The 25373-nt window shown below is 35.6% G+C and overlaps 1 protein-coding gene across 12 annotated transcripts in view; it reads left to right on the top strand.

The window, feature by feature from the left end:
* The first annotated feature begins 139 nt into the window (after positions 1-139).
* The window catches only part of LOC127880978 (mucin-5AC-like), a 38145-nt gene continuing 12911 nt past the window's right edge, over positions 140-25373 (top strand). For 10 of the 12 annotated variants that reach the window (XR_008049837.1, XR_008049838.1, XR_008049844.1 and 7 more), the window contains exons 1-6: positions 161-567; positions 18568-18620; positions 19141-19839; positions 21280-21702; positions 24004-24106; positions 24643-24700. Coding sequence is in view for 3 of the 12 variants with exons in the window: in XM_052428532.1 (XP_052284492.1) it covers positions 18596-18620; positions 19141-19839; positions 21280-21702; positions 24004-24106; positions 24643-24700 (1308 nt within the window). In the remaining 9 variants the exon portion in view is untranslated. Of the gene's footprint in view, positions 568-18567; positions 18621-19140; positions 19840-21279; positions 21703-24003; positions 24107-24642; positions 24701-25373 lie in introns of all 12 variants that reach the window. The other 2 variants (XM_052428531.1, XM_052428529.1) reach the window with 2 other exon arrangements.

Genomic DNA, 25373 nt, shown 5'->3' with positions numbered 1-25373 from the left:
CAAGGAGGTGAGTTTGGGTATAAATCATTATCAATATAGCCAGTTTTGTTAAAATTTGTATTATTTTAATTACTGTATAAGTGCTTTACCAAATTTGAGGTTATTTTAGTAACATGTTCTGTTGCTATATTTAATTTTATTAAAACCATTAGTTTAGTACAAAAATCAAATTTATTTCAGTACACAACCAAATTGTAATTTCTTAATAAGTACAATGATATTCAGATTCTATTTTACATGGATGTCCATGTTATAAACTGTGTTCCTTCAGTGATGACCACATTTAAATTGAATGGATAAACTTGGGGAATTTAGACCTCCTGACCTGGACATAAATGTATCTGGCATGATCTCAATAAACACTGTTATTCATGTGTACAAAGTGATTATCAAAGACTGGTTTAAAGGAAGCCGGAAGATTAAAATTTCAAGTAGCTTTTAAATGTGAAAGGATGCGGAAGAACTGTGTAGATGCTTTAGGCAAGTGGATACAACGGGTATATTGTTAAAGTGCAAATGAATATTCTTTGTTTATGCATTTAGTGCGCAGTTTTTGGATTTATTTGAGTAAGTTTATTATATTTTTTTTGTAGTTTGTGATTACCAAAGACTGTATGATAGTTCTATTTGATGACTAAAGTTTCTATTTTATTTTGTTATTATAAATGAGGTTTTGAAAGAATTTATAAATTTGTACTTTTAAGATAAAAAAATAAAATAAAATATTTCATACTATACTTTTAAGATAGGCATTGGATGGGTGGCATTAATCACAGGGTCTGGGTCGTTTGCATTGACCAATCTTGAAGCAACATGGGCTATAAAAGCTTGCATTGAGGCTTGCTGGGATTGCACTTGGGGCCAGTCAAGGTCACTGGTGCTAAAAATGGAAGAACTGTTTTGGCTTGATAACTTGAATCAATAGAGTGCGGAAATTTGGTCTGTATGTTGATTGCATGCAGTGTTAACTTGACATTAAATTTCATAATAGTTTGGTCAGGTTCATGGTTCTTGTTACAAAAACTTGAAGTTTAGGTGGTTACCATACAGATCTAGATTGGGGATTGTAAAGTTATAGTAAGTTAATTAGTAATTTAAAAAACAACAACTTGCATGCCCATATTCTGGAAAGCTATATTGTGTGTTATCCAATTATGTCATCATTGTAAGGGGAGATGATTTTCATGTTGTTGAACACTATTTATTTATGATGTTAGTCACACTCCAGGAAAACAGGGCTTAATGCATGTGCGTAAAAGTTTTGTCCCATATTAGCCTGTGCAGTCCACACAGGCTTATCAGGTAAAACACTTTCTGCCAGACTGGATGGCGGAAAATGTCGTCTCAGATGAGCCTGTGCAGACTGCACGGTGATCTTATATAGCATACAGATTGAAATTTCACCTATGAATACAAAAAAAGTTAAAGATCATCACCAGTAATTAGGGTGTTTCTGGTAACGCGAAACAAACAATATTTTTGGTCCTTATGCCTCATACATTTCTTCCTTGTAGTTCAGGCAGTTACCTGCTTGATTGGACCAGTAATTTGTTTAGTTAACTGAAAACATGGTGTTAGAGTATAGTTTCCTTAGCGGTTAAAACCCTTTCCAAATACTTAAATATCAAACAAACAGCAAAGGTTCTTTACAACATTTGTAACCTTCCACAGGAGAAAATGAAAAAAAAATCAACTTCAAGTGTATAATTATTATACTGTAAAAGCAGGCAAATAGCAGAGCGGTCTGTCTCTGGTTATAATCTAGTTTTGAGAATAATAATCACACATAGTTAGAAATACATTATAAATTGACATTTAATTCCCATGATATTGTCTATGTGAAATAAGATTATTTCTGTTTACAAAAGAGTTAAATATGACACATCTAAGCTTTTTTGATTTCTAGTTTTAATTGATAGGATTGTTTATAAAACAAATACACAAAACAGCAGCAATTATACACTTTTTAATGAAAGAAATTTTTTACAGTGGCCCTTTGCAAAACAGAAATTGAGGTCCCTAGGACTAAACTTTTGTTTGTGTTTTAATTAAGATTTGCATGTCTAAATTATATTAAATATCTTTTATATGTCACAAGTTAGTTTTAAATTCTCAATCCTGAAAGCATCTTTATCTTGCTGTTAGGTTTAACTCCATGATAGCTTTATTTGCCGTTTAAGATAAAAAGAGCAAACATTAAAAATAAAAGAAACACATAAATTTGAACTTTTCTTGAATTAAATTGAAACCTCCTAATTCGACGATGCAACAATGTCCAGCGATATTACCACACAGTGACACCTTATGGTTTGTTACACTTTTCAATTAAGAAGATTATATAGCTACAACAGTTCCAAACTCAACTCTTGATATAATATTCTGAAATAGATAATCGTCTTAATTTTACTTTAATTCTTACTTGATCTTTTTATGCCCCAATCGAAAGATCGAGTGTATTGTTTTTAGCCTGTCTGTCTGTCATTGTGTCAGTCATTGTATGTGTGTGTCACAAAACTTTAACCTTGTTTAAACTTTTATAACTTTTGCAATATTGCAACTTCATATTTGGCATGCACGTGTATCTCATGGAGCTGCACATTTTGAGTGGTTAAAGGTCAAGGTCATCATTCAAGGTCAAAGATCAAATTTATGGCTTCAAAGTGGCGCGATAGGGGGCATTGTGTTTCTGACAAACACATGTCTTGTTTGATCACAAATTCTGGCCTGGATTTTGTCTCACAAACACATGTCTTGTTTGATCACAAATTCTGGCCTGGATTTTGTCTCACAAACACATGTCTTGTTTGATTACAAATTCTGGCCTGGATTTTGTCTGACAAACACATGTCTTGTTTGATCACAAATTCTGGCCTGGATTTTGTCTGACAAACATATGTCTTGTTTGATCACAAATTCTGGCCTGGATTTTGTCTGACAAACACATGTCTTGTTTGATCTCAAATTCTGGCCTGGATTTTGTCTGACAAACACATGTCTTGTTTGATCACAAATTCTGGCCTGGATTTTGTCTGACAAACACATGTCTTGTTTGATCACAAATTCTGGCCTGGATTTTGTCTGACAAACACATGTCTTGTTTGATCACAAATTCTGGCCTGGATTTTGTCTGACAAACACATGTCTTGTTTGATCACAAATTCTGGCTTGGATTTTGTCTGACAAACACATGTCTTGTTTGATCACAAATTCTGGCCTGGATTTTGTCTGACAAACACATGTCTTGTTTGATCACAAATTCTGGCCTGGATTTTGTCTGACAAACACATGTCTTGTTTGATCACAAATTCTGGCCTGGGTTTTGTCTGACAAACACATGTCTTGTTTGATCACAAATCCTGGCCTGGATTTTGTCTGACAAACACATGTCTTGTTTGATCACAAATTCTGGCCTGGATTTTGTCTGACAAACACATGTCTTGTTTGATCACAAATCCTGGCCTGGATTTTGTCAATTTTGTGCATCTGATCCAAGTTAGGTATTTAATCAGTTTAAAAAACATTTTAAAAATTATGCATTGTATTTATCTTAAACGCAGTTTTATTAGTTTGTAATTTGTCTCTAAATAGGTTTTGAAAGTTTTATTGCTGTATGAAAGCAGTGATTTCTAGCTAATTTTATAGGAACAACTTGTTACATTCAGGGGTTTGATGGTCATTTGAGGGCTCTTCTCAGAATCTGTCTAAGACACAAAGTACTGGTTCTTCCCAGAAAACAGACTTGAGATTGTGTCTATAAGTCAATGACTTGATACAATCAAGCTTACTAAAGACAGACTTAGTTGCTACAGCTTAGATGATTGTAATATGTTGAACTATGTTGTGTTTTGCAATGCATCCTTGGACAATTGAAAAAGGAACTTCAGTAATTTTTTTTTGATTAGCAGATGATATTAAACAGTGTGAACCATCCAATATTCGAGTAGACCTGTAGTCTAGTGGTATCACAGTAGTGCCATGGGTCACAGGTTCAATGCACCGCTCTATACCAAGTTCACACAGGTTCAATGCACCGCTCTATACCAAGTTCACAAGACACACTGGACTGCTCTTTAAGACCAATGGTCACCATGCACTGTACCCCACCTCTCAAGTCTTCTGGGGCCAATGACCATTTTGGGAATTCCCAGAGCATCCAAAAAAATTCTACTGAGAGCACATCCAATACTGTAAAATCATTTATTTAAGTCAATATTTAATTTGGTAGTTGTTCAAACAATGACTTTTCTTGGACACAAACAATCTGTTGATTTCTGATTTGGAAAAATGAGTCATTTGCTTAAGTCATTATATAATGTGTTTGCGTTAAGTTCCTTGATGTGAAATCAATGGAAATTAATGTCCCACTAATATCAATGATTTAACAATACTATTGTAGCCCCAACAGAAACTAACATGCTACTATCAGGATGTAAATAGGGAGTGTGGCTTTTGTCTTCAGATTCTCAAGTTATGTCTTAATTAGATAATTAATAACATAATGAGATTTTTTAAGTGATCAATTACAGAACACTTGTATTCAGCTTTATTGAAATATTTGATTCAGAACATTCAATCAAAAGATTTTATCTGTAAATTATCGAGTATCATTCACTTATTGACTTTCGAGCCATTGAATATTTGATTTGATATTATTTATCAGCAGTTTAAAATACTGAACTTTCTTTTAATATTTAATAGACAAATCTGGGATTTGCTATGAAGGTTCAAACTCCTTGTAAGCTATTGTTAAAGGATAAATTGAGTCGTGTTCTGAGAAAACTGGGCATAATGCATGTGCTTAAAGTGTTGTCCCAGATTAGCCTGTGCAGTCTGCACAGGCTAATCAGGGACGACACTTTCCGCTTTTATGACATTTTTCGTTTAAATGAAACACATGCTATCTCTTGACAATATGCGAAGTGACATATGACAGGGCATGCCAACATACCCTTTTGACAGAGTACCAACCCTTTTCAAATCCTAGCTGGAGTGGTGAAAAGGTTCTTTGAAATTAAAAAGTTAAAAAGAAGTGAAATTTACAATTGTACTATTGACCACTTCCTTCATTTTCTATTCAAATGGACAATATTCAATTGTTCACTTTAGAAGTTCCCCTTTCCTGCTTTGATGCTAATTTAATGACCAAGGGTAATGTTAATGGTTTAATAATGTTTGCCGAAAAATGTCTGTTCTCAACTTTTTGATTAGGGTGACTACATTTTGTAATTTGTCAACTTGGTGACATTTGTAACAATATGGAAGATTAAAATTCTTCAATGGTTCAGGAAGAAAAATGTAGTAAATTGTGTAATTAATTAAGTATGTAGTATATTGATTTGTTTGGCAATATAGTATCCTGCCATAAATGGATGATTTGATTTTCATGTAAATTCATAACCAGAGTTCATTTTTTCAATACTTTATGTGTGATTAATACCCTTTCCCCCATAAGAAGCAAAGAAAAAATGGCTTTTGCGTTGCACCAGCATAAAAACAAAACAGCCTGCAAGTAACTCGCAGTCTGTTCAGGTTTTATGCTGTTTGCTGCTGATCAGTCACTATTAGGATTGGAAATGTAGCCTTTAAAATTTGAATGCCTTTAAAATTTGAATTTAGTAAGAAAGGTATTTAATTTAATGTAATTTTCTATGGGACTACAAATGAGTCAAAATATGTATCTAAGTGGTGAAGGGTTAAGATGAAGTGATCAACCTATTAACCCATTTATGCCCAGCGTCTAGAAAAAAGGCCTTTGCAAACAGCGTAGATCCAGATGAGACGCCGCTTGATGTGGCGTCTCATCAGGGTCTGCGCTGTTTGCTTAAATAAATTTCTGTAAGAAATATTCTAAATATAGAAATAAATATACTATACAACCCTAATTTTGGAAATAAATTGATCCAAATAAGAATGATGGGAGAGTCCGATAGGCATAAATGGCTTAATATGTGGAGGGTTGAGCTTGAAACTACTTTGTATCTCGTAAGAAATGATATGCAGATTCTAAATAGTTTCTCGTCCATCTCGTCCGTTTTGCCTATGGTTTCATCCACTGATTTTTTCAGACAACCTCAAATCAGCAAAAAAGTTATACCTCCCACTACCCATTAGAGGGGTTATACTGGAAATCACATGAACATCTATTTGTCACATTGGCTGTCTGTAGGCACACATTTCTCCAACATTTAACTTCATAAATTTTGGATTATTATGGTAACACAAATAAATGCGGATAGAGGGGCATATGATGTATATAGAAATTATTAACCAGGTTTTTCGAAGGAAAAAACTGGATATTAGATTGGAGATTGTCAGCGGGCGGGCGGAATAAGCTTGTCCGGGCCATAACTTTGTCGGTCATTTTGAGATTTTAAAATCATTTGGTACATTTGTTCACCATTATTAGACGGTGTGTGGCGCAAAGCAATTACGTTGATATCTTCAAGATCAAGGTCACACTTTGAGTTCAAAGGTAAAAAATTACCATAAATGAGCTTGTCCGGGCCATCAATATGTTATTTATTGTGAGATTTTTAAATCATTTGGCACATTTGTTCACCACAATTGGACGGTGTGTCGCGCGAAAGAATTGCGTCAATATCTCCAAGATCGAGGTCGCCACAACTAAAAATAGATTGATTTTGAAACAAGGAGGGGGTAACTATGAACAATCAGTAACAATACACATTTTGAGTTGTCTCCCTTTATCAGACTTTTTTTTCAAATTAAAATCAAGGTCGCCACAAGTAAAAATAGAATAAAAATTTTACACAATGGGGTAACAATGCACATTTTGAATTGTCTCCCTTTATCAGACTTTTTTTCAAATTGAAAACCTGGTTTTGTGACAATTTTGTCCCTTGTTTAAATTTTTGTTACCATAAAAAAATTTTGGTTGATAATGAGTACAGAAATAATTTTTTTTTAGCTCATCATTTTTTTTTTATAAATAATTATGAGCTATTTTCATCACCTTGGCGTCCGCGTCCGCGTCCGATTAAGTTTTGCGTTTAGGTACACTTTTCTCATGAAGTATCAATGCTATTGCATTCAAACTTGGTACACTTACTTATTATAATGAGGGGACTGGGCAGGCAAAGTTAGATAATTCTGGCTTGCATTTTGACAGAATTATGTGCCCTTTTTATACTTAGAAAATTGAAAATTTTGGTTAAGTTTTGTGTTTAGGTCCATTTTATTCCTTAAGTATCAAAGCTATTGCTTTCATACTTGCAACACTTACTAACTATCATAAGGGGACTGTGCAGGCATAGTTATGTAACTCTGACTGGCATTTTCACAGAATTATGTGCCCTTTTTATACTTAGAAAATTGAAAATTTGGTTAAGTTTTGTGTTTAGGTCCACTTTTTTCCTAAAGTATCAAAGCCATTGCTTTCATACTTGCAACACTTACTAACTATCGTAAGGGGACTGTGCAGGCAAAGTTATGTAACTCTGACTGGCATTTGGACGGAATTATGTGCCCTTTTTATACTTAGAAAATTGAAAATTTGGTTAAGTTTTGTGTTTAGGTTCACTTTTTTCCTAAAGTATCAAAGCCATTGCTTTCATACTTGCAACACTTACTAACTATCGTAAGAGGACTGTGCAGGCATAGTTATGCAACTCTGACTGGCATTTTTAAAAGAATTATGTGCCCTTCTTATACTTAGAAAATTGAAAATTTGGTTAAGTTTTGTGTTTAGGTCCACTTTTTTCCTAAAGTATCAAAGCCATTGCGTTCATACTTGCAACACTTACTAACTATCGTAAGGGGACTGTGCAGGCAAAGTGATGTAACTCTGACTGGCATTTTGACAGAATTATGGGCCCTTTATACTTGAAAATTTGGTTAAGTTTTGTGTTTTGGTCCACTTTACCCCTAAAGAATCATAGATATTGCTTTCATACTTGAAACACTCGCAGACTATCATAAGGGGACAGTAAAGGACAAGTTGCATAACTCTGGTTGTCATTTTTACGGAATTATGGCCCTTTTTTTACTTAGTAACTTTGAATATATGGTTACATTTTGTGTTTAGATCCACTTTACTTCTAAAGTATCAAGGCTATTGCTTTTAACTTAAATACTTTCATGCTATCATGAGGGTACTGTACCTGGCAAGTTGAATTTTACCTTGACCTTTGAATGACCTTGACTCTCAAGGTCAAATGATTAAATTTTGCTAAAATTGCCATAACTTCTTTATTTATGATAGCAACCTGATATTTGGCATGCATGTGTATCTCATGGAGCTGCACATTTTGAGTGGTGAAAGGTCAAGGTCAACCTTCAAGGTCAAATGTCAAATTTATGGTGTCTGTCCGTCCGAAAACTTTAACAATGGCCCTAACTTTTTCATTATTGAAGATAGCAACTTGATATTTGGCATGCATGTGTATCTCATGGAGTTGAACATTTTGAGTGGTGAAAGGTGAAGGTGAAGGTCATCCTTCAAGGTCAAATGTCAAATATATGGCGTCTGTCCGTCCGAAAACTTAAACATTGGCCATAACTTTTTTAATATTGAAGATAGCAACTTGATATTTGGCATGCATGTGTATCTCATGAAGCTGCACATTTAGAGTGGTGAAAGTTCAAGGTCAAGGTCATCCTTCAAAGTAAAAAAAATAAAATAAAATTCATAGCGGCGTTTTCATGAAGCTGCACATTTTGAGTGGTGGAAGTTCAAGGTCATCCTTCAAGGTCAAGGTCATCCTTCAAGGTCAAAGGTCAAAAAACAAATAAAAAATTTCAAAGCGGCATTATCATGAAGCTGCACATTTTGAGTGGTGGAAGTTCAAGGTCAAGGTCATCCTTCAAGGTCAAAGGTAAAAAATATAAATCAAAGCAGCGTTATCATGAAGCTGCACATTTTGAGTGGTGTAGGTTCAAGGTCAAGGTCATCCTTCAAGGTCAAGATCATCCTTCAAGGTCAAAGGTCAAAGAATTTTTTTTTTAATCAAAGCGGCGTTATCATGAAGCTGCACATTTTGAGTAGTGGAAGTTCAAGGTCAAGGTCATCCTTCAAGGTAAAAAATAAATAAAAATAAATTAAAAGCAGCGTTATCATGAAGCTGCACATTTTGAGTGGTGGAAGTTCAAGGTCAAGGTCATCCTTCAGGGTCAAGGTCATCCTTCAAGGTCAGAGGTCAAAAAAATAATATTTCAAAGCGGCCTTCTCATAAAGCTGCACATTTTGAATGGTGGAAGTTCAAGGTCAAGGTCATCCTTCAAGGTCAAAAGTTAAAAAAAACAATACAAATTTTCAAAGCGGGGCAATAGGGGGCATTGTGTTTCTGACAAACACATCTCTTGTTTTTTTCAAACATGGTTAAAAAACACAAATATTTATTTTTATTATTTTATTTTTGAAATACCGTCCAACCATCCCAATATATATATTTTTTTGCATTGTTTTTGCATTTTTGGAAGATAATGTAATAAATGACAACACCCCTACACTATACACCCCTCTCCACTCCACCCCTCCCTCCTTTGTGATTGAAATTGAGATAGGTCCCTACACCTTTAAAAAGAAAAATAGATGAGCGGTCTGCACCCGCAATGCGGTGCTCTTGTTTAAATCTGCATCCTGCAATAAGTAAAAGTTACTTAACCCTTAACCACTTAGAAAACGTATTTTGAAGCATTTGTAGTTCCTAAGAAAGTTAAATTTAATCAAAGACCTTTCTTACTAGATTTAAGTTTTTAATTTCATTTCCAAACCTTAGATACTGATGAGCAGCAAACAGCATAAAACCTGAACAGTCTGCGAGTTACTTGCAGGCTGTTCTGGTTTTATGCTGTTTGCACATGGCCACTTTGCTTCTGAGTGGGAAAGGGTTAAGCTAGGTTAGTAAAACTTATGCAGATCCTTTTCCTACTCATATGTCCAGAAATCTATTCTAGACTGTAACATCAAATAAATTATATCAGGCAATTTTATAGAACAATTTGTTAGAAATAATGATAGTGTAGTCTTAACACATGTATCCGGAGGTCAAAGAGCAAGATCACACAAGACTGCAATAACTAGAAATGGCAGAGGCCGACGCGTATCCCCACGCCGCATGTTTGACCCAGGGGCGCCCCATGGTTGGTAATGGGTCCATGCATAGTTGAGATTGACCGTATTGTCATAAGAGAAGTTCAGTATCAATTAGAAGTGAATCGGTGTAGAAATAAAGAAATTATAGTAAAAGACAATTTTGGGTGGGTGTGGCCTATTATGGGCGGGGCGCCCCAGGATTGGTAAAGGGGCCATACATAGTTGAGATTGACCTTATTGTTTTAAGAGATGTTCAGTATCAATTTGAAGTAAATCGGTGTAGAAATGAAGAAATTATAGTAAAAGGCAATTTTGGGTGAGCGTGGCCTATGTGGGCGGGGTGCCCCAGGGTTGGTAATGGGGCCATGCATAGTTGAGATTGACTGTATTGTCATAAAAGAGGTTCAGTATCAATTTGAAGTGAATCGGTGTAGAAATAAAGATATTATAGTAAAAGGCAATTTCGGGTGGGCGTGGCCTATGTGGGCGGGGCGCCCCAGGGTTGGTAATGGGGCCATGCATAGTTGAGATTAAATGTATTGTCATAAGAGAGGTTCAGTATCAATTTGAAGTGAATCGGTGCAGAAATTAAGAAATAATAGTAAAAGGCAATTTTGGGTGGGCGTGGCCTATGTGGGTGTGGCCTATTATGGGGGGGGGCGCCCCAGGGTTGGTAATGGGGCCATACATAGTTGAGATTGACCGTATTGTCATAAGAGAAGTTCAGTATCAATTAGAAGTGAATCGGTGTAGAAATGAAGAAATTATAGTAAAAGACAATTTTGGGTGGGTGTGGCCTATTATGGGCGGGGCGCCCCAGGGTTGGTAATGGAGCCTTACATAGTTGAGATTGACTGTCTTGTCATAAGAGCTGTTCAGTATCAATTTGAAGTAAATCGGTGTAAAAATGAAGAAATTATAGTAAAAGGCAATTTTGGGTGGGCCTGGCCTATGTTGGCGGGCGCCCCAGGGTTGGTAAAGGAGCCTTACATAGTTGAGATTGACTGTATTGTCATAAGAAATGTTCAGTATCAGTTTGAAGTAAATCGGTGTAGGAATGAAGAAATTATAGTAAAAGGCAATTTTGGGTGGGCGTGGCCTATGTGGGCGGGGCGCCCCAGGGTTGGTAATAGCGCCATGCATTGTTGAGATTGACCGTATTGTCATAAAAGAGGTTCAGTATCAATTTGAAGTGAATCGGTGTAGAAATGGAGAAATTATAGTGAAAGGCAATTTTGGGTGGGCGTGGCCTATGTGGGCAGGGCGCCCTAGGGTCGGTAATGGGGCCATGCATAGCTGAGATTGACCGTATTGTCATAAGAGAGATTCAGTATCAATTTGAAGTGAATCGGTGTAGAAATGAAGAAATTATAGTAAAAGGCAATTTTGGGTGGGCGTGGCCTACGTGGCCGGCCCAGCTCCAACCCCATAACTTTTGACCCAGGGGTCAGATCAAAATTCCGTCAATGTCACCATCGCACATATGCTCATAGCTACCATGTAGTTTCAAGGTTCTAGTGCTAATAGTGTAGGAGGAGCAGGTGGCCAGGACGGACGGACAGACAGATGCACATCAATACAATATCCCCACTTTTTCTCTGAAAAACGTGGGGATAACAATTGTCTTCTTATATTCCATACTGTCATTATGCCTCTTTATGAGAAGTGCTTGGGAAAATTGGCTTTCCATTGAAAAATTGTGAGCATTTGGGAAAGAATCAACTTACTTTCGTCTACATATTTCTTCAAATAACCACTTTATAATTACCCAAATACCTGTATATGGTTTCAATGACAGGAATAGAAATATATGGAATAATATGGTAACCCTTCTAAAGATATATGTTCATGTGTGTTAGAATGGCATAAAATATTGTAATTTTTATTTATTTTTCATCAGGTATAAAAGTCACCAAATATAAGAGCCATTTCATTGAAAAACAGTTTCTGAAATGCATGCTTTTTTATTTTTGTCATGATTTATGTCAACGAAATAGAAGATGTTATAACTTTATGCTGCGAAACTTCATTAAATTATATATTCAATATAGTTTAAAAAAGTTAATTTAACACCCCACTCCTATAATACAATAAAACTAATGTATCTGCACAGTGCCATTAATATGTGTAAAAAAGCATCACACGAATAACATTTGAAGGTCAGGTATGGAAGACCCTATGAAAAAAATAAAGTTTTGAAATTATGTCAAGGTACTGCTGGCGTTTTGACTATGGTGTGTACCTAGCAATCAGGAGGTCCTTGACTATGGTGTGTACCTAGCAATCAGGAGGTCCTTGACTATGGTGTGTACCTAGCAATCAGGAGGTCCTTGACTATGGTGTGTACCTAGCAATCAGGAGGTCCTTGACTATGGTGTGTACCTAGCAATCAGGAGGTCCTTGACTATGGTGTGTACCTGGCAATCAGGAGGTCCTTGACTATGGTGTGTACCTAGCAATCAGGAGGTCCTTGACTATGGTGTGTACCTGGCAATCAGGAGGTCCTTGACTATGGTGTGTACCTGGCAATCAGGAGGTCCTTGACTATGGTGTGTACCTGGCAATCAGGAGGTCCTTGACTATGGTGTGTACCTAGCAATCAGGAGGTCCTTGACTATGGTGTGTACCTGGCAATCAGGAGGTCCTTGACTATGGTGTGTACCTAGCAATCAGGAGGTCCCAGGTGTGTACCTAGCAATCAGGAGGTCCCAGGTGTGTACCTAGCAATCAGGAGGTCCCAGGTGTGTACCTAGCAATCAGGAGGTCCTTGACTATGGTGTGTACCTAGCAATCAGGAGGTCCCAGGTGTGTACCTAGCAATCAGGAGGTCCCAGGTGTGTACCTAGCAATCAGGAGGTCCCAGTTTTGACTATGGTGTGTACCTAGCAATCAGGAGGTCCGAGGGGCGATCCCATCTCTAGGAGCATTCTTACAATCTTCTCTCATCGACACCAAGTACTGGTTCTACCCAGAAAATGAGACACCAGAGTGTCTTAATAGGCATAAGGCTTTAAATGCATTCAAGCTCAAATAATAATGTTTGACCCATTTAAGCCTAGTGGACTCTCCCATCCTTCTAAATTGGATCATTTTATTTCCAAAATTAGGGATGTCTAGTATATTTATTTCTATATTTAGAATATTTAATACAGAAATTCCTTTAAGCAAACAGCGCTGATCCTGATGAGACGCCACATCATGCAGCGTCTCATCTGGGTCTACGCTGTTTGCCAAGGCCTATTTTCTAGACGCTAGGCATAAATGGGTTAACATAGGTGTACATGAAAACACAAAGTTTTTTATCAATATACATCAGGATGTGTTTATCATTGCGCAAACAAGAAACACAATACAACAGGAACCAAATATCAGATTTTTTTGTTGTTCATTGTGTTTTATGTTTTGTTTTATTATACTTGTTGCAAGCATTCTTCACAGTGTTAAGTATCCCTTTGAAGTCGAAAAGATAATACAAACGAAGTTGATGTATACTTAAACTTGTACCAGTACTTTGTCTTGCTTGGGTAGACTTTAAATTACTTGGCAGATGTGATGAGCATGATGGGCTGGAATGCCGTACTCAGATTATTTGGTCCAAGGTCAAGGTGATGAGCATGATGGGCTGGAATGTCGTACCCAGATTATTTGGTCCAAGGTCAAGGTGATGAGCATGATGGGCTGGAATGTCGTACCCAGATTATTTGGTCCCAGGTCAAGGTGATGAGCATGATGGGCTGGAATGCCGTACCCAGATTATTTGGTCCCAGGTCAAGGTGATGAGCATGATGGGCTGGAATGTCGTACCCAGATTATTTGGTCCCAGGTCAAGGTGATGGGCATGATGGGCTGGAGTGCTGTACACAGATTATTAGGTCCCAGGTCAAGGTGATGAGCATGATGGGCTGGAATGCCGTACCCAGATTATTTGGTCCAAGGTCAAGGTGATGAGCATGATGGGCTGGAATGTCGTACCCAGATTATTTGGAACAGGTCAAGGTGATGAGCATGATGGGCTGGAATGTCGTACCCAGATTATTTGGTACAAGGTCAAGGTCACAATTTAAGTCAAATAAAATCAACACTTTTTCATATGATAAATTAGCCGTCTATGAATGGACTTTCAAATAACTGGACAGAAGTGATAGGCATGGTTAAAGCCCATTTCACACAAGATCCAGGCCCCTTGATCCAAGGTTAAGGTCATGACTGAAGGTCATTAGTAAAATAGAAGAAAATCATTTTGTGATATAGTTTTTTACACTCATATTAAACATACTCACGTCCTTTTCAATGTTTGTAACAATTTTTTTTCTATTGATTTAATTCTAACATAATGTTTTCAAATGTTGGTAAAATTTCATAAACTATAAGTTAAATGTAATGGCCTTTTGGCCCCATGACAATAACAATTTGTGTGACCGTAATATTCAACCGTGTGTATGGTATTCTGCCCTCTACTAAATAACAGTGTATTAATTTAGATTGGAACACCCAATGATGACGCGTACAATTTCGGACAGTATCTTGTGCAAAACCACGTGCTAAAAGGTAGCAAAGTACTATGATATACATGTATATGCGATATACAAATAAGGATGGCAGTCCGCTATTTCCATGAAATCATACAACAATCAATGGGCTGTCCGCATACTCGAGACATGTCTAATTAGGGAGATAAGCAATGAGTAATTAACTTGGTTTGACAAGTTTGATGTTATCTATAAGATATCATCTGTATTATCATCTGGCATCACTCTACAACATGTTCCATTTATTAGCTGAGCCCCATATATAATTAGATTGGTATTGATTCATTGTATTGACACCGCTCCAAAGCATATAGTAGGAGTTTGCCAATTTCGTGACCCGCTAATAGCATTACAATTCTGTTGTTTATAATTTTCAATGCGTATAATATTTAGTATACTTATATTTAATATAATATTTAATTTAATAATATTTAATTTATTTTTGTTAGTAATTTACTTTGTTATGCTACAATTCCAAGTACTTTGTCCTCAATTTTGTGTGTGCAGAATTCACTCTTAGAGAGCGTGCCATTTGTTATGCATCAATATAATGTCTTCTGGAATCCTATCTCGAGAAATCAAATGATTTGTTGAGGTATAATATATTTCTAGTTCACCAAAGTCATCAAGTTATTCTAGTCAGTCACTGTCCATTAATGTTTTAATCGTCAGTCATTGTCATAAACAATTAAGGAAACAACTTCACCTCTGAAACCATTTTTGAACAAGTTGGCCAGAATGGACCTGCAATGGTCAGAGCCTGATTAGCACCGCTGAGGCCCAGAGGCAGTGAAACTTTTCGGGCCCAAGGCCTCTTGTCAGCCTAGTGCCTACAAGAACGCGAGAGCCCAGTTGATTTCACTATTTTAAATTAACCTCCCAGTGCTGGCACGACATAAAAGGTGACAATGTCCTTTTAAAGGCATAAAAATTTAATGAAATCTCAAAAACAAAAGCACCAGCAAAACAATGCTGTTTGGGATAATAATTGATTGTCACTTGGTAAGACAATGTCCAGCCTTCAATTGGAGCATACCATTGATGTAAGATAATTGGCTTTGTCAAGTAATTATATCAGGCTAAGTAAGTAAAAAAATTATTTTTTCACGGGGCCCCTAAAAGTCGCAGGCCCATAGGCTGTTGTCTACTCTGCCTTATATGTTATCCGGGACTGGCAATTGTCATTTAATTTAAATAACGATTTGTTTTGCTTTAAACTCAGGTGAGCAAAGTAGGGCCCTCTTGCTCATTAAAGATTGCATGAATTCATAATTACTATGGGAAACAGGAATATGCATATTTTTAATGAATATTTCATGCAAATACCATTTATTTGATAATGACCCCTAACAATTTTTTTTTTCAATGTGTGAAAGAGTTCCTTTAACACTATGTTTATGTGTTGCACGAGTTACTGCAACTGCCAGGGCAGTTAATTACCATTAATGGACTCAGCCAGATATCATTAGTCATCTGCTTATTGTAACTATCTTGTTATTACCCTCAATAGTCTTAACACTGCAGTGTCTTTTTTTCACAGAATTATTCTAATGGGACTAATTTACTTTGCGAATGGAAAGGATTTTAATATTCAATGCTCTTGCCATGGCTCCTGAGACCATTCAATTAACAGGCCTATATTCCACAGAAACAATTAGTTATTAATTATTTATTATATTTCATGGAATTTATAAAAAGAGGAGTGTAATAAAAGGTTTTTATTTTTGTACAGAACTGTATGTCACTCTCTTTAGTGTGAAATATATGCCATCAAATGCACTAGTATATATTAACAATTAAAAAGGTAAAGCTGAATAAAATTGTTCTCAGCATTTTGCATATTTTTGAAAAATTGACCTCATGTCACTAATTGTCTTTCCTATATATAGCAATATAAAACAGTAAATGGTTTCAAAAATATGAAGACCAAGATAATATTACAAAATAGCCTTCCAAACATATAACATGTTGTTAGAACGAGCTGTATAAAGTATAAACATATTCATCAAGGGAAGTAACCCTTATAATTTGATTTTGTAATTTGACATAGTTATGCCCATACATGTATATGAATTGTACATTTTGGTGTAATGTTTTCCAAAAGTCACATTATTGCTAGATGCTATCAAAGGTATTTACTTAAAAATAAAAAATACAGTAAACCCTTTATCAGCTTAAAGCTGTTGATACTGATGCACGTTATTTGAAATAATGATTTATCACAATTGGATACCTGTATGTAATTGATAACCTTCATAACTGGGATTCTTCCTTTGAACATGTCCCTTTAACTCACAGTTTTTATGATGATACTGCTGTACTGTTCGTTGCTAGGTGGAACAATATAATTCACAACCTCTCAATGATGTTTAACAGTGGCTGTGTTGGTATCCATAGTAACCATAGACTCGTATCGGTGACAGATACAGCATACAGTTGCTAGATGATAACATTGAATGTGTGTCATTAATGCCATAATGGATGATGGATTTATTTAAAAAAAAATCATTTAAGTGTTAAAATAATTCTTATACTTCTATTTGAATTTAAAATGCTGAAATGTTAAGAGGTTAGTTTCTGTGTTTTTATCAGAACAGAACAGAACAGAACAGACATTTTATTTAGACTTATACATAAGTACATCGTCTTAATACAAACAGTATAAAATAAATATGTCACGTTTTCATTACGTTTAAGTTGAAAACAAATATATATATAAAACACAAACAAAAAAATACAAATGAAGAAAAAGCATATAGTAAATTTTCTGAACATATAATGACAGAAAGATTTGTAGGTGATACCGGTTATATGGTATTATTGATAAATGAATTGCGAATTACAAATGCTTCTTTTATATATTTACACAACTTGACAAGTTCGTTTTTATCGGATGAAGTCAGTAATTGGTGATACTTAAACACAGATGGATTAACATATAAATACCTTTTAAGGTATTTTTGTCACTAAAACATGGACAAATACAAACAAAGTGAAACTCATCTTCAATATCTCTACTATTGCAACAAACACAGAATCTTTCGTTGCGAGGAATATTATTACGCCCATATCTCCCAGTTTGGATTCTCAGTGAGTGAACAGAAATTCTTAACTTAACAAATTGGGTACGCAAACTCCTTGGTAACAAATCCAAGTAAGATTCGTATACAATTGTAGGTTTTATCAGAAAGTTCCATTTTAAGTTTTGTAATTGTAAAAATACTTGATAAATATCATATTAATTTTTGTTTTAATAATGTTTTCTTTTTATGAAAAACAAATGAAAGAACAAGAGTTTATAAATTATATGTAAAATAGACACTGGCATACATAAATGCATCATTTAAATTGATTTTACTATAAAATATTACTTTTTGCTTATACTGGATATTTCTTTAAAAGAGACTTCCCTTCAACAAAGACCATGTTTTGGTAGAAAGTGCACTTTATGCATTAAGCCCTGTTTTTCCAGAATGAGACTCAAATAAACACTTAACCCTGTACCACTTAGATACGTATTTAACCCTCTACCACTTATATATGTATTTAACCCTGTACCACTTAGATACGTATTTAACCCTGTACCACTTAGATACGTATTTAACCCTGTACCACTTAGATACTTATTTAACCCTTTACCACTTAGATATGTATTTAACCCTGTACCACTTAGATACGTATTTAACCCTTTACCACTTAGATACATATTTAACCCTTTACCACTTAGATTCGTATTTAACCCTTAACCACTTAGATATGTATTTAACCCTTTACCACTTAGATACGTATTTAACCCTTTACCACTTAGATACTTATTTAACCCTTTACCACTTAGATATGTATTTAACCTTTTACCACTTATATACGTATTTAACCCTTTACCACTTAGATACATATTTAACCCTTTACCACTTAGATACGTTTACTGCTTTTCATTACTGCTTGCACATTTAATCAATTTAATTATATGTCCTTTACTTTCAGTTTTAATCTGTGAAGAATTCCTGCAAATATGAAGACCTCCCTGTCACATTTGTGTAAGTATAAGAATTTTTCCATAAGGCAAAAAAGCTGTTTTTTCCACCTATATCTATAATGGCAGGTACTTAACAACACATTAGTCTTTCATGCTCAAGTTATTTCAGTTGTTAACTAGGATATCGAATTACAGAAATCTTCAAATTTTAGCTCCATTCAACATTCTTTCTTAATATATGTAAATGTTAATTGCACAAATATTATTGAATGTAGCAAAAATGATAGAAAACTGAACCTGGAGTGCCCCAAAAATTTATACAAAAAGTTAGTTTTGGTTTGTTAGTGGAAACAAACCTTTTTGGGGGCCTTAAGTTGGGGTAACCATACCTTAATTTGGATGATGTGGCAACAGCAAATGATATCTTATGCAGTAAATTGATTTGTCGGACTTTTACACTTGGAATATGTCATCACCATGAAGTGCAGATCCACATAGTCCTGAAGTACGTGCCCTTGCATAAAGCAGTGTGGGAATTTTAGTCAGATAAAAGGCTCATATTTGATTGTGTTTTCTTTCAGCAATCTGTCTGGTGCTGATAGTCATGTCCTCCCTGATATTGGAAGCAGACACAAATACAGAAGCAACAACAGCAGCAATAACAGATACAATCCAGACTTCAACAACAACAACAGCAGCAACAACAACAGAAGAAACAACAACAACAGCACCATCAACAACAACAACAGCAGCAGCAGCAACAACAGAACTGAGAGCAGCAACAACAGAACCTACAACAGCAGCAACAACAGAACCAACAACAGCAGCAACAACAGAACCAACAACAGCAGCAACAACACAAATAACAACATCAATAACAACAACACTAACAACAGAAGCAACAACAACAACAACAACAACAACAACAGACACCTCATCAGTGCTGACAACAGCAGCAACAGAAACAAATCAGAATACAACTTTGCTGTCAACAACAACAGCTGTAGAAACACCTCCACCGACAGAAGCAACAACTGCACCACCAACAACAGCATCACCAGTAACAACAACAGAACCATCAACAAAACTATCACTTACAACAATAGCGTTAACAACAACATTACCACAAACAATAGTTTTACCAACAACAGAAACACCTACAACATTGCTAACAACAACAGCTTCATCTGATACTTCACCTGTAACAACAACTTCAACACCAACGGCAGTAACTTCTGTAGTGTCAACAAGTTCACCAACTATCACTTCGGTAACTGTAGGTAAGCCGTTGACAACTTTCATGTGTTTTTAGTCCAGGCGTGTATTTTGTCCACACAAAAATGTTAAACAAAATAGTATGTGTAGTATCATGAAAAAATAAGGGTAAGAATATATCTTGCAAGCTATCTGGCTGTTTATCTGACTGGGTTTATCTGGCAAGCATTGGTTGGGTTTATCTGGCAAGCATTGGCTGGGTTTATCTGGCAAGCATTGGTTGGGTTTATCTGGCAAGCATTGGTTGGGTTTATCTAAAAAGCACTGGCTGGGTTTATCTTATAAGTATTGGCTGGGCTTATCTGACAAGCATTGGTTGGGTTTATCTGGCAAGCATTGGCTGGGTTTATCTGGAAAGCATTGACTGGATTTATCTGGCAAGCATTGGTTGGGTTTATCTCGCAAGCATTGGCTGGGTTAATCTGACAAGCACTGGCTGGGTTTATTTGGCAAGCATTGGTTGGGTTTATCTGGCAAGCATTGGCTGGGTTTATCTGGCAAGCATTGGTTGGGTTTATCTGGCAAGCATTGGTTGGGTTTATCTAAAAAGCACTGACTGGGTTTATCTGGCAAGCATTGGCTGGGTTTATCTGGCCAGCATTGATTGGGTTTATCTGGCAAGTATTTGCTTGGTTTATCTGGCAGTAACTGTATAAAGCAATAACCAAGTTTGACAAAACTTAGGGTATACCAAGCTTGAATGATATGGATTTTATTTCTGGCTAAATTTGGTAAAGGTTAAATTTACTAAAAATTTGAAAACAGTTTCTTCTCAATAACTTGAGTTATAAAAGAGGTATTGTGCTTATAAATTGGGCGTAGTAAGCTCACACGCAAACTTAGTGTGGAATTGCCTTTGGGCCTGTCTGGTAAAGGTTGCTTTAAATGAAAATATAAAAAGAACAGTTTCTTCCCAATGAATTGAGATTGGATGGAGGTATTGCACTGTTGGTTTGTATGAAGGTAGCCTACATGTAAACCTTGCTATGAATTGCACAGTTAATTATAGTTTATAGTTAAGTGTCTATGAGGAAAAGATTTAAAACCTGATTTTTTCCCATAACCTTGGTGTTTAGTTTCTTATACTGATACAAAAAAACATTTATCATCATTCAATACTATAAATAAAATGATATTTTAGTTTACAAAACAAATTGTGAATGACATAAAATGTTTGTATTTACTTGGTTTACTCTATAAAAAAAAATCCAAGATTTTTAAAAACTTTTTTACATGTATTTTAATACCAAGGTTCAATACGCATGTGACATCCCCAGTTGAGTATTAGAAACCATATAACAATGCCATATAGAGTCATCATACTAGTGTATATAGTCTAATGAAAATTACAACATATTTAGTATTAGATTAAAGCGCAAGAATTGTAGAAATTACTTATTACATAACATGTTTTTACTTCTAAAATGATGATTTCTCTATTGTAGCTTCATCAACATCTGAAATTTTATCACCCACAACTGAACCTGTATCTTCAACCACCACACAAGACTTCAGCACAACTGTATCATTAGTGATCTCTTCTACAGAAGTATCTTCCACCACTGTTTCAAGTTCTTCCAGTTATTCAATATCTGCTTCCGATGCATCATCTACTGCTTCCAGTGCTTCTACGTCCGTTACTTATGCATCAAGTACTGCTCTTAATGCATCAACACCTTTAACTGATGCGTCAACAACTTCTTCCGATGCATCAATTCCTGTTTCCTATACATCAGGCGCTGTTCAAGATACGTCAATGCCAGCTTCCAATACACCTATTGATAGTCAAAACACAGCAACTTCGACGCAAACTGTAAAAACTACTATATTAAACGAAGAGATACAAAATTTGAAGGATGAAATTTCAGGTATTGCTTAAAATTTTACTTTGTTTATGTAACTGTATAGTTCATCACTTGTTTAGTTAGGAGTTATTGGAGAATTGAACATTAAAAAAATGGAGATTTGAAGTTTTGAAAAGGAAAAGACAAAAATTAAAAGAAATGGTATTGTTAAAAAAAATGTAAGCTGTATTTGAGGATAATTTACGTCTCTCTGTTGTGGTTATCACAGGACTTTTGAATAAACTGCATATTATTTTATTAAAATTTTGAGGAAGTAAATGAAATAGATCTTTTTGATTATCATCTTAAAAATGTATGTTGAAAATTACTTCCTTTCATCAGCTACCATCGGATTATATGTCATAGTGTTTGTTAGGAATGGCTATGGTATCTGCTTAACAACCCACCCAGAAGTGTTCTCAAGATCATTTCAAAGACATAAAACACTAGCTCTGCCCAAGGAGAGGACTTGAGTGTCTGAAAAGCTTAAGGATTTTGTTTGATGTTATATAGTAATTTACAACATGTTGTATATAACATCAAAATCCTTAAGCTTATTAGCTCGGCTGTTTTCATAGCCAGCTCGTCGTTCGCCGTCCGCGTCGTGCTAAAACCTAAACATTTTGTTAAGGTTTTGAACATTGGCTCTAAAATCAAAGTGATTCAACCTACAACTTTGAAACTTGATATGTAGCTTCACCTTGATGAGTTCTACATGCCACACCCATTTTGGGGTCTTTAGGGTAAAGGTCAAGGGCACTGTGACCTATAAAAAAAAAATCTGACAAGCTTTCATTTATTTAAAACTGCACCCGCAGCTGAGCGTGGCACCCGTTATGCGGTGCTCTTGTTTTTCATTTACTAATTATCAGTAAATGAAAACGTTCAAACCAACACTCAATTTTGTACACTTCAAGGTTTGTTCTACAATCTGAAACCTTTATGTCTACATTCAAACCTTTATGTCCATATTCAAACCTTTATGTCTACATTCAGACCCATTCCTTTATGTCTACATTCAGACCTTTATGTCTACATTCAGACCCATTCCTTTATGTCTACATTCAGACGCATTCCTTTATGTCTACATTCAGACCCATTCCTTTATGTCTACATTCAGACCCATTCCTTTATGTCTACATTCAGACCCATTCCTTTATGTCTACATTCAGACCCATTCCTTTATGTCTACATTCAGGCCCATTCCTTTATGTCTACATTCAGACCCATTCCTTTATGTCTACATTCAGACCCATTCCTTTATGTCTACATTCAGACCCATTCCTTTATGTCTACATTCAGACCCATTCCTTTATGTCTACATTCAGACCTTTATGTCTACATTCAGACCTTTATGTCTACATTCAGACCTTTATGTCTACATTCAGACCTTTATGTCTACATTCAGACCTTTATGTCTACATTCAGACCTTTATGTCTACATTCAGACCTTTATGTCTACATTCAGACCTTATGTCTACATTCAGGCCTTTATGTCTACATTCAGGCCTTTATGTCTACATTCAGACCTTTATGTCTACATTCAGACCTTTATGTCTACATTCAGACCATTATGTCTACATTCAGACCTTTATGTCTACATTCAGAGCCATTCCTTTATGTCTACATTCAGACCTTTATGTCTACATTCAGACCTTTATGTCTACATTCAGACCTTTATGTCTACATTCAGACCTTTATGTCTACATTCAGAGCCATTCCTTTATGTCTACATTCAGACCTTTATGTCTACATTCAGACCTTTATGTCTACATTCAGACCTTTATGTCTACATTCAGACCTTTATGTCTACATTCAGACCTTTATGTCTACATTCAGACCTTTATGTCTACATTCAGACCTTTATGTCTACATTCAGACCATTATGTCTACATGCTGACCTTTATGTCTACATTCAGACCTTTATGTCTACATTCAGACCTTTGTGTCCACATTCAGACCTTTATGTCTACATTCAGACCTTTATGTCTACATTCAGAGCCATTCCTTTATGTCTACATTCAGAGCCATTTCTGTTTATATGAGCCTTGCTCTGGATAAAGCAGGATGTAATGCATGTGCGTAATGTATTAACCCAGAATAGCCTATGCAGTTTGCAGAGGCTAGACAGTGACAAAACTTTCTGCTTTAATTGTATTTTTGTTTCCGTGAAGTATCTTCTTAATTTATCAAATTTAGGTGGAAAGTGCCTTCCCTGATAAGCCAGTGCAGACTGCACAGGCTAATTTGGGAAACATGTAATGCACATGCATTAAACCCTGTTTCTCCAGAGTGATTCTCCTATTAAACATTTTACTTTTGCAGACTTAAAAAAGGAGAAGCAGACCAATCTCATTATTGTCATCGTGCTGGCAGTAGTTCTTGGTCTTTTAATCGTGGTGTCTTCAATTTACTGTTTTCTTAAAAGGTATGCTATTTTAGCCTTTATTATTACTAAAAAAATTAGACAGGATTTACCATGGGCATCTGTGCCTCTGTTAAAGTGTCTTTAGACACAAACTCTTATGCCAAAATAAGTACTCCGAACACTTTTTAACATAAACATTGTAATGGCTTGCACATGTAATTGTTGTTCCTAGTACATAGTTAAATTCCACTTTGCACATGCAATGACATTTTCAGACATTAAAAAGTTTAACGTCAATGTGCTCTAGAGCAGAAGTTCAGTTTTTGATCAGTATTTTGCAATGAAAACTGTGCAAATGTCCTTTAACTCTTTCAGTGCTGGAACCAAATTTTGAAGGCCTTTGCAAACAGTTTGTATCCAGATGAGATGCCACAGAACGTGGCGTCTCATCTGGATCCAAACTGTTTGCTATTCTGATAGTATTCTTTGAAAAAAATTCGAAGAAAATGCTAATTTTAGAAATTCAGCAGACAGCATTTTAGCAGACGACAAATTTCCCAGCATGCAAAGGGTTTAAATATATTAGCTTGTTTCAGGCGCAGAAGACCAAAGGCCTTTCGAGACCTCATTGATGGGGATTTAGAAAATCCGACAGTAAGTAGTCACAGTTGTTAAACACTTCTAGAAATGAACTGTGCTCTGTGAAAAGGGGGTTTAATGTTTGTGTGTAAGGTGTTGTCCCAGATTAGCCTTTATGATATTTGTTGTTTAAAGATATTTTTTTCTTAGCAAAAATCTAGTTTAGGCTGAAAGTGTCGTCCCTGATTAGCCTGTAAGGAATGCACAGGCTAATCTGGGACCACACTTTACACACTTGCATTAAACACCCTTTTTACAGAATACGGCTCAAATATTACTGTATATCAAATTACTTTTATAGATGTATAATAATCAGCTAGTAGTAAGGTTATTGTTTAGAATATGGTGATATATTTGCATAAGTCCACAGCTTACATACATGTTGGACAAGGCAATAGAAGAGACCAATGTGAATTACCAGTATGCCAATATTGAACTAGAACAAATAAGTTTCAGTATTGTAATGAACTCTGAAGATATATCTTTAAAGCTCACCGGAGAACAAAGTTCTCATGCTGAGATTTTGTGATCGCCTTTTGTCCATAGTGTGTCTTCAACATTTAGCACTCTATAGGCAACATTTATTTTTCGATCTTCATGAAACCTTTTCAGACGATGCGTCCAAATTATATCATGTTCTAAACTGGGTCAAGTGAGGTCAAAAACTAGGTTACTGGGTCTAAGTACA

Source organism: Dreissena polymorpha, chromosome 5 (assembly GCF_020536995.1).
Source record: "Dreissena polymorpha isolate Duluth1 chromosome 5, UMN_Dpol_1.0, whole genome shotgun sequence".
NCBI lineage: Eukaryota > Metazoa > Mollusca > Bivalvia > Myida > Dreissenidae > Dreissena > Dreissena polymorpha.
This window is presented reverse-complemented; position numbering and strand designations above follow the sequence as displayed.